Source organism: Thalassophryne amazonica, chromosome 6 (assembly GCF_902500255.1).
Source record: "Thalassophryne amazonica chromosome 6, fThaAma1.1, whole genome shotgun sequence".
NCBI lineage: Eukaryota > Metazoa > Chordata > Actinopteri > Batrachoidiformes > Batrachoididae > Thalassophryne > Thalassophryne amazonica.
Genome location: NC_047108.1, coordinates 40603504 through 40614236, shown reverse-complemented (window position 1 = coordinate 40614236; position 10733 = coordinate 40603504). Strand labels below are relative to the sequence as shown.

Below are 10733 nucleotides of genomic sequence, written 5' to 3'. Positions count from 1 at the left end.
TTCCTGTGGCTTGTTGGTTGGGGCCACTCTCTCACCGCCGCAACCTTAGCCGGATCAGGGGCGACGGAGTTGGAGGAGATGATGAACCCCAGGAAGGACAAAGAAGTGCGGTGGAACTCGCACTTCTCGCCCTTCACAAACAGCCGGTTCTCCAACAACCGCTGTAGGACCTGACGTACATGCTGGACATGGGTCTCAGGGTCCGGGGAAAAGATGAGTATATCGTCCAGATATACGAAGACGAACCGATGCAGGAAGTCCCGCAAGACGTCGTTTACCAAAGCTTGGAACGTCGCGGGGGCGTTAGTGAGGCCGAACGGCATGACCAGGTACTCAAAGTGACCTAACGGGGTGTTGAATGCCGTCTTCCATTCGTCTCCCTTCCAGATCCGAACCAGGTGGTACGCGTTTCTAAGATCCAATTTCGTAAAGATTTGGGCTCCATGCAGGGGCGTGAACACTGAATCCAACAGGGGTAACGGGTATCGGTTGCGAACCGTGATCTCGTTCAGCCCTCTGTAATCAATGCATGGACGGAGTCCGCCGTCTTTTTTGCCCACAAAAAAGAAACCAGCACCCATTGGGGAGGTGGAGTTCCGGATCAGCCCGGCAGCTAAGGAGTCCCAGATGTAGGTCTCCATTGATTCGCGTTCCGGACGTGAGAGGTTGTACAGCCTACTGGACGGGTACTCAGCGCCCGGGACCAAATCGATGGCACAATCATACGGTCGGTGCGGGGGAAGAGTAAGCGCCAGATCTTTGCTGAAAACGTCAGCAAGATCATGGTACTCCTTCGGCACCGCCGATAGATTGGGGGGACCTTTGACCTCCTCATTAGCCGTAGTGCCGCGAGGAACCGAGGATCCTAAACACTCCCGGTGGCAGGTTTCGCTCCACTGCGTGACAACCCCGGACGGCCAATCAATCCGGGGATTGTGTTTCACCATCCATGGGAAGCCCAGAATCACTCGGGAGGTAGACGGTGTTACATGGAACACTATCTCCTCCCTGTGATTCCCAGACACAACCAAAGTCACTGGTTGTGTCTGATGTGTGATTAATGGAAGCAGGGTGCCGTCTAGTGCTCGCACCTGCAATGGTGCCGGCAGAGCCACCAGGGGGAGCCCTACTTCCTTTGCCCATCTGCTGTCCAGCAGATTCCCTTCTGACCCCGTGTCTACCAGTGCTGGGGCGTGAAGGGTTAAATCCCCACAAAGGATTGTTACTGGGATTCGTGCCGATCTGCGGGGTCTTTCCGCGTGTGTGTTATGACCCACCCTTAGCCCAGTTTCTAAGGACGGGCGTTTGTAGTTTGACCGTTCAGGGCAGTCCCTCTGCATGTGCTCACAAGAGCCGCAGACAAAACATTCCCCGCGGGCCAGCCTCCTTTGTCTGACGTTTGTTTTTGTTTTGGCCCTGCTCGTGTCCATAGCCTCCTCAGCAGGGGGAGCTGTAGCCACACGGGGCTTTCTGGCAGTGAAGCGTGGGGACGACGTCACCTTGTCGGAACCGGAAGGGGGAGGGACGGCTCATGCCCGGTCAGGCCCCCCGACCTGCTCCCGATGATGCTCATTCAAACGGTTGTCTAAGCGTATAACCAAATCGACAAGCCCGTCAAAATCCCGCGGTTCCTCCTTGGCCAGTAGGTGCTCCTTAAGGACCGGGGACAGTCCATTTACAAAGGCGGCGCGGAGCGCAACGTTATTCCAGCCGGACCTCGCAGCCGCGATGCGGAAGTCGACTGCATACTCGGCTGCGCTACGGCGCCCCTGTCTCATCGACAGCAGCACGTTCGAAGCGGTCTCGCCTCTGTTGGGATGATCAAACACTTGTTTGAACTCCCGTACAAACCCAGTATACGACGTTAGGAGCCGTGAGTTCTGCTCCCAAAGCGCCGTAGCCCATGCGCATGCCTCTCCTCAAAGCAGATTAATAACATAAGCTACCCGGCTAGCGTCTGATGCGTACATGACAGGGCGCTGTGAAAAGACGAGCGAGCACTGCATGAGGAAGTCCGCGCACGTCTCAACACAGCCCCCGTACGGTTCCGGAGGGCTTATGTATGCTTCAGGGGACGGTGGGGGGGTTCGTTGAACGACCAGTGGAACGTCTGATACAGGCCCAGGATCAGCCAGAGGAGGAGCTGCAGCAGCGCCCTGATCGCGCGCTTCCACCCTGGCGGCGAGAGCCTCCACTCTCGGTTAAGATCTGCTGCAGCTCACTCAACACGCCTCCTGCTGACGCCTGCGCTCCTGGCTCTTCCATTGGCCGTTCACGCTCGAGCTGACGCCCCTCGGAATCCATGACGATGGCCGAGAAATCCTGTTGGGAAGGTGTCGTAGCACGGACCCACAACAGGGGGCGCAAATGAATGGACAATGAGTAAGCCAAAAGATAACAATTTAATGTTGTGACAACACACAACGAAACACACACAATTTGCAAAGTCAATTAACACCAGGTGACGTGTGGGCAGGCTCGAAGATAGGAGACCCCGACGAGAGAGAGGCCGCGTCCCACACGGCTTCCACCACCAACGGTCTGAAGAACACCGGAGCCGCCAAGTCCCGAATCCCCAGGTGACCTCTGTCTTCCGCTGTCGACCCTGGTACTGCTGGCAAAAAGCAGAGACAAGATGAATGAGTGTAAGTCCGTACACTCAGTGGTCCACGGTTTGTACACAGTGAGGAGGGGGAACCTCCACCTCCGAATCACACACTCGTGCAGCCCTCGTGTACCACTTATCTGTCCAGGGAGTAAGGCGCAGTCGTCGTCGTCACGCCAAACGCCGAAGTCCCAGATAAGGCAACGTCCACAAGACTACGGCTGCAAATGAGAACTGGATTAGTACACAATGTGTCAGATAGCAGAGAACGTACCTCTCGGTAGTCGATTTCTCGGCGGGGAGGTGGAGTTGTAGTCCAGCTTAAGTAGTGGTGTAGACGAGTGACAGCTGGTGTGATGAGTGACAGCTGTCACTTCCTCTGGGTCTGGCGCCCTCTCGTGCTTGGAGCCCGCACTCCAAGCAGGGCGCCCTCTGGTGGTAGTGGGCCAGCAGTACCTCCTCTTCAGCGGCCCACACAACAGCTTTCATTTTCATAGCTTATAAGTATTTTGACGTTTTATTTATTTATTTATTTTAAATTACTGCCAGTTTTCTTTTAAAGTCAGGGGATGGACACATGTACATTTCTAAGTCACTAATTATGTGTGATACCCATCAAACTGGTAAATCTGTTGAACAGAGACCAGTGAGGGAAGCCATCAAGAACCCATGATGACTCTAAAAGAGTTACAGGCTTTTGTGGCTGTTTGAGAAAATATATTGTGCAACTTTTGTGTGTTGCGTCACTTGTCCAGCTTTACAGAGTGGGGCAGAGAAGGATTGTAAATATTACAGAGTATTTTTGTTATTAAATGTTACTTATTCGTAAACCGCCTCAAAATTGTTCCAAATCCAGTCAAGGAAAACTTTTACATGGTGGCTTTTCATCTGACACCAGAGTCACTTTTTTCTACGTTTTTTTTTTTTTTTTTTTACTGATGAAGACACAGATGGGATTTGTATCAGCAGCTCTTCAGTTACTGGAACCTGTTTTATTTCTTCATATGAGTCCAGAGGAGTTTGTCAGAAAGGCTCCAGTTTTGCCAAGAAGGAGTTAAACTTCTGTTTAAAGTGGCTGAAATAAAGAACAAGTTTTTCTTCATTTAAATCAATTTATTATTTACAGGATTTAAAACAAACAAACAAACAAATTTAATTCAAACATCATGTGACGTCCATCGTTCCGTGCACACGGAATCTGTACACGCACGTGTACTCTGCGTGACCCCAGTTGCTGAGCACACGTAAGGACACGTAGCGATGGACCTCGCTGGGTTTCTGCAGGTGGAGAGAAGAACAGAGGAGCAGAGAAAAGTGCTGTTAGGATGTGTGCAGTTCAAATATCTAGACAACAAAGTGCAACCAGATCTTTAGATGTTTCTTCAAACTTACAGGCAGCTCAAACGTCTGTGTCGGGTCTCCGTCCTGGTCGTACGTGAACTTGCCCAGCAGAGTCCCGTCGTCGTCCTTGTCCTCCATCCCCTGAGAAAGACGGAGCGGAACATGTTAGAAATAAAACTTGTGGGACCGACCAGAAACGCAGAAACAACGTGTGGAACAGAGACCTCTGCAGCTAACCCTCATGCTAATTAGCACAACAACAAGAGCTCAAAAAGCAGAATTCCATGTGATTTTAATGGAATGATTATCTGCAAGTTTATAATGAATCACTTTTTTTTTATCATTTCTTCTCCTTTTGCACATTTACCAAAAAAAAAAAAAAAATTCCTAGTGAAAAGTTGCTGAATGTTAGCTAAACGCCAAGCTAGGCCCCTGTTAGCTTGAGCATTAGCATTAAACTATCTAAAGAAAGCACCTCACTGTGTTCTGAGGTCACTCGCAGTTTAAAACAAATTTGTTTTTCCTTTTCATGAAAAGAAAATGGTAAATGGACTGCATTTATATAGCGCTTTTCCATCTGCATCATCAGATCGGTTACATATCAAGTTACTCAGTGATGCATTAACAGGATATCCTAGAGACGGAAAAAATGAACATTTCCGTTGGTAAATAAATCAGTCATGGAGTTCCACGCTTCTTTTCTAGATCGTGATCACTCACATAGATCTCAAAATCTTTGGGAGCCGAGTCAATGCGTCCACTGGGGGAGCTGTAGCTCGGCAGGTGGTCCAAAGTCACGTGACTCATCCTGACGGGGTGCGACAGAGCGACGACCAGAGTCCCCTGATGACCCTGAAACGGCCAGCACCTCCCCGGGAGCAGCTCCGGGAAGCCCTGAAAGAAGACAAAGAACCATTTAGACCCAGCAGCAAATAATCGATAATCGTGACAAGAAGATCTTCAGAGACACAGACAGAGTGAAACACGAAACAAAATTTTCAAATAAATAAATAAATATACCTGAATGGCAACTCGTGGACTCTGAGAGCGACACCACAGAGAAAATCCAAAGAGGGTCCTGCACGTGGACTGAGAGTGGTGGGTCTCAGACGATCTGGACTGGACCACAGTGGCACCTACAGAGGATTAAAAAACAACAACATTGATTTAATGTAAATGCGTTAGCCTACATGTTAGCAACCCTTCAATATTCCAGGTGTGCTGAGAAATTCACTGTACTGGGTAAGTATGTCCCTTCTGGGCTACTGTACCAACATGGTGGCCTCCATGAGGGGGCCCGCTCACATGAAGATATGAAGAGCTCAGTTAAAGCTCATGAAAACACATCAATACGTTATTGCAGGTGTAACTTAGAAGGAAAGTGAGCGATATTAATGTCGCTTTTTTGTTTATCCTGATTTGCTATAAAAACACCTGCAATTGTTCCAGTACATCTGGGAAATGGTCAAATATGGAGCATGTCCACAGCTGGAAAGTATCACTGGAATAAACCCCTAAAATGTACTTTTAGACTCGATCCAGCTCTGTAACATAGGGGCTATACGGACGCTAACAGGGCAACTCGCACGCGAGGTAATAAACGAGTGTTTAGGCATATTTTGATGTATTTTAATGAACTATGACTTTGGAATATTGATACGTTTCTATTCTTATTTTAATATTTCAGTGTGGCATGAAAACAGATATTTTGAAATACTGAAGAATGAAGTTGCATGACTCAGATATTTGGGGGGGGGTAATCCAACCTAGAGGCTCCAGAGCAAAGTCAGCCATTCTGTCTGCAATCGGGCGTTCACAGCGCCGCTGATCAGCCTCACGTTGCTCCTGAAAAATATACAACATACAATAAATGACCAAATGTGCACACACACACACACACAAAGTTTAAAATTACACTCCGTCCCATCCCTACGTCGCTAACCCACACAAGAAATGAATGACTAAAATTTGTGCGTTTTATGGTAACAGGACCAAATTTTGTGCACACATTGTTTGATATTTAAGAAGAAGAAGATAATTTCAAATTCAGTTTTCATCTTCAGCAAATAGCAAAATCTGAGACAGCCACCATGCAGGTCCAGAAGATCTTCAAAATGATCTGTCTTTTACTAAACTAGAGCTCTTGGTGAAACTGTATTGTACCTGCATTAATGCTAAATCTCCACCAGGTGGAGATATTGGTCCATTTCAAGAACTTTGAGTACAGGCTGCTGTCATGATGATGAATCTGTTGCTTATAGTAGTAGATGTCATACAGAGACTAATGAAGTGTTGTTGTCTGACACTCTGAATCCATTCCAGCCACAATTACATTGATTAAAAAATAAATAAATTAATTAATAAAACTGAGCTTGGCATGATATCTAAAACAATGTGTGTGCAAATTTGGTGTTTTTACTTTAAAATGTGTCAATTTACAGATCCACCCGGGTATGGACACAACATGTATATCCACGTACCTTGATTCGGTCCATGAGCCACCTCTCAGCAGCCTCTTTCAGCTCTGGGCTGAGCTCGACGTGGTCAAGACCAGGACCAGCTTCTGAAGATGGACTCTGTTGGGTGGGTGGACAGTAACAAGACATATGAAGAGACAGTCTTGTCTTAAAAATATAAATTATATTTAATCTGCATGACTTTAACCAACACACAAATCAGCAGTGAGCTGCAGGTGTTTGCAGGTGAAGTCTACCTTCACAGATGGAGCCTTGGTGGTGCTGAGGTCACCAGGATGAGTGACAGCTGAACCGATCATGTGGAAGCTGGGCACTGTGGGCAGGAGGTGCCAAAGAGCTGGAAAAAAAAAACAGGGAGGAGAAAGCAAACATCTGCTGAATCCACCAAGCTGCTAAAAATCATCCAACACATCCAATCACCAAACACAATTCATCAAGGAAGCACAGGATGCACCTGAGATGGAAGCTGATTGGCTCACACTCACCCATCAAAGTGAAGGCAGTAATCCAAATCCTGGCACCAAATCCATGACGTGGAGCATCAGTGGAGCTGGTGGAGGCTGCTGGTTTCCTCCTGGTGGGGTCTGGTTTGTGGAGGAGTGAGTCCCCACCTGTCAAAGAAACCACACAGAGAGACCTCTCAGTGTCACAGGACTCTGTACTATGTCCCCAGTGTGTCGGCCACTGCCCTCTGGTGGACCGAGAAGGTACTGCAGGAGGGCCATGAGAGGCCATTCAAAATAAACGAGAAAAAACTCTTGGATTTTTAGTATTGTAATAAAGTTTAAAATGTCACAAAATACTACTAACAACAACAATAATAATAATAATAATAATAATAATAATAATAATAATAATAATAATAATAATGATTCAGGTGTGTGTGTGTGTGTGTGTGTGTGTGTGTGTGTGTGTGTGTGTGTGTGTGTGTGTGTGTGTGTGTGTGTGTGTGTGTGTGTGTGTCCGCCTGTGAGTGACCTTCACAGGAAGATGATTCCAGGTCATCGTCATACTGGTTAAGGTTGGTCATGACGTCAGCAGAATCACTGCTGGCGTTGTGGCTGACGGCCGTACGATGAGTGTCCCTCCTCTTCTTGAAATTCCTGGAAGGGGCGACAGAGAAACACGGATACACAACATAAGGAATTATAATGAGGACAAAGAAAAGAAACAGAGTGCCAAAAGAATATCAGAGTTAAAGTTAGAGCCACAGAAGCAGATCACGTACCTGACCAGGGTCTCTCTGTAACAAACGGTCCTCTTGTAGGACTCAGTGTCTTCATCATAAACATAGTAGCCCATCGCAAGCAGACGGGCACTTCTACAGGCCATGACTGGAGAGACAGAAAATAATCACAAAGACTGCATTTCAGTCAAATTTACACAGTTTGTGGGTTCAGACAGTCAACAACACACAATGAGCAAACATCTTGACATGAGACACAGATAAATAAATGGAATAGTTTTGACAGTGTTGAATGCTTGGTGTCCAAAGTAAAGGTCAAACAAGGTCGACGTCCATTGGATTCTATGACATGTGACATATGTTACCCTGTAAGATGATAACCAAGCATAACGGCGCAAACTATTCCTTTAAAAAAATGTGATTAACTCAACCAATAATTTGCATAATTTTTTACCAAAATTGGAGCAACTTTAACTTTTGACCCCTGTACAAACTGAAATTGACCTTTCTCACCATTTTTGCTGTTTTACCCCATAACTCAATGGAATTCAGTCATAGACAGTCCAAACTATACCTTTTTGGAATCTTTATTATCAGACAAATAATGTGGTGTAGTTTTCAACATGATTGGAGCATTTTAAAGTTTGATGCCTGTGTAATTCTTCAATTGACTGCTACCTGGCTGCCTATTGAAAATTCAGGTGTCTCATTGGTTATTTTAAAATAGTAATGTCTAAAGAGTATTTGTGCCGAATTTGATGCTTGTATCATCATTTGCAGGATTCTGCTCTAAATATTCTCTTATCTGCTGCATTATATAGGATTTAAAAAGTGTCAATTACAGAAATATAAGGAAATATGCCACAGAACAAACAGTGGTTTTTGAAGGTCACTGGCACCCCATATGAGGAATCACACTCACTTTTTTGTCTACCTGTTGAGAATTGAGAATCGATATGTCAAAGTTGGTCATTTTTGCTATATTTTTATAGTAACACAATCTGAGGCCTTTTTGACATTAAATTTTGAACTGACCAAAATTCAAGTAAAATTTTGCCTCATGGAAAAACTAACTTTGTCATTCCTAAATCAATCTACTTGAAGGATATTTGGTGAAAATTTCATCAAAATCGGAGTCGGTCACACACACACACACACACACACACACACACACACACACACACACACACGCACACGCACACCATAATTTCCTTTCAGACAGTAACTGGAGAATTTGACATTCTGTCAGAAAAAGGTCACTTTGCTAATTTACACTGCAATATGCCACGCTACAGACACTAAAAACATTTAGAAAAATATATTTCCTAAATTCTGGTACACAGGGAACAGAAATACAGGCGTCGAGAATTGAGAACATTCACTTTCAAAATCGCCTTTTTTACTATATTTCAATGCAGAGACTGCAAACATGGCCAAAAGTGGATCATTTTAAAAAATTGTCTAAAGTTGTTCAGAACGTTTTATGGAGTGAAAAAATGTTATGGGTCCAAGTTTTTATGATTGTTCTTCACTTCTGGAAAGTTTCATGAAATCCAGCCAACTTCTGTTTTTCTGCATGATTTCCTCTGAGACAGATCATTAAATGTTTGAATAATTTACCTGTTGTGTTGTGAAGTGACGATCAGGCGGCTGATTAACTCTCAAAATCCACGAAAAATCCTCAAACCGCAACTTCGTCTGACGTTAAGAACCAAATTCTCAGTTCACCAGTCAAATAACTTATCAGTTAATATGAATAAAACCGTCAGACTGAGAGATAAAACACAGACTGCTGCAGGTTTAAACACACACACTGCCACACAAACTACAGACTGACTCAAACTAAAGTGAAACTGCACAAAGAACAAAAGCATAAAGCATAAAGTAACACACGTGACGTCACAAAGAGAGGCACTTCCGGTCAAACGTTGACGTGGTCAGATATGACAGGTGTTGTGCCGAATTCAGCACCCCTGCTTCGCGGGAACGCGCATTTGAACCTCGTCGCCGTAAACTCACATTTAACAGCACAGATACGCAGCTTGCGCCGAAAAAATGTACACAAATCAGTATGATTCTTATTCTGTGTCACGTTGTCTCCAGATATGTGGGAGTGAAGAGAATATGTTCACATTTACGAGCACTAATTGGCTGCTTTTAGTCAGAACGAAGCGTCTGCTATTATATTTATTCTATGACGTTTCATCAAATGATGGTGTTTGTTTTAGTGTTTATTTGTTAAAATGATTTTAATTTTATTCACTGACGTTATGAATGAATATGCAGCTTGAATCACTGTGGAACGTTTGAGGACCCTGTTGAAATTAACGTCCATTCCTACTGTCTGTATATGTATTATATCTGTATATAATATATTAATTTATTTAGAGTATCCTAATCATCATCAGAATTATTATTATTATTGTTGTTGTTGTCATAAAAATGTACACAAAACAATGGTTGTCATTCTATGTTACTTAATTTCCAAATACAACACAAAAGTGAAAAGAACGTGTATTTTTGGAAGTGTGTGAAATATATTTTCTGTCTAATTAGTTACATGGAAACAGATTTATTGGAGGGGAAGGGGGAGAGCAGTGGCGGTTCTACAATGAATTACTCCCCGGGTGAGACCCCCTTTGAGCAAAACCACCCAAAAAAACCCACAAAATTTTGCACAAACAGCCATTTAAAAAAATTATTTTATTTATTTATTTTTAGATTTTAGAAGTGCCCCTGAAATTGCAATTGAAATTGACATCAAAAGACAGCAGGCTACAATGTAACGCTTATCCATGGATTGCAAGTTTGAATAAACACACCCTGACATGCTAAATGTCTGATATTAGACACTTTAGTAATCTGTCTTTCAGGCAGCAACAATTAGCTCTTTATTAATGTGCATATTTGTCTCAACATTTAGCTAAATATGTAACTTGATGTTTGTAAATATTCAGCTAAATGTGAAACTACTGAGCATTAACTAATCTACACTCAACAAAAATATAAACGCAACACTTTTGGTTTTGCTCCCATTTTGTATGAGATGAACTCAAAGATCTAAAACTTTTTCCACATACACAGTATCACCATTTCCCTCAAATATTGTTCACAAACCAGTCTA

At 44.2% G+C, this 10733-nt stretch overlaps 1 protein-coding gene across 1 annotated transcript; it reads right to left on the bottom strand.

Moving 5' to 3' along the window:
* Positions 1-3738: 3738 nt before the first annotated feature.
* LOC117511606 (SUN domain-containing protein 3-like) lies at positions 3739-9569 on the bottom strand. The gene is made up of 11 exons (XM_034171573.1): positions 9230-9569; positions 7652-7757; positions 7402-7526; positions 6909-7034; positions 6660-6760; positions 6427-6522; positions 5713-5791; positions 4967-5082; positions 4667-4840; positions 3998-4087; positions 3739-3883 (listed from the first exon to the last, which is right to left on the bottom strand). The coding sequence occupies exons 2-11, from the start codon at positions 7753-7755 to the stop codon at positions 3770-3772; spliced, it is 1125 nt and encodes a 374-aa protein (XP_034027464.1). The 5' UTR covers positions 7756-7757; positions 9230-9569; the 3' UTR covers positions 3739-3769.
* Positions 9570-10733: the final 1164 nt, after the last annotated feature.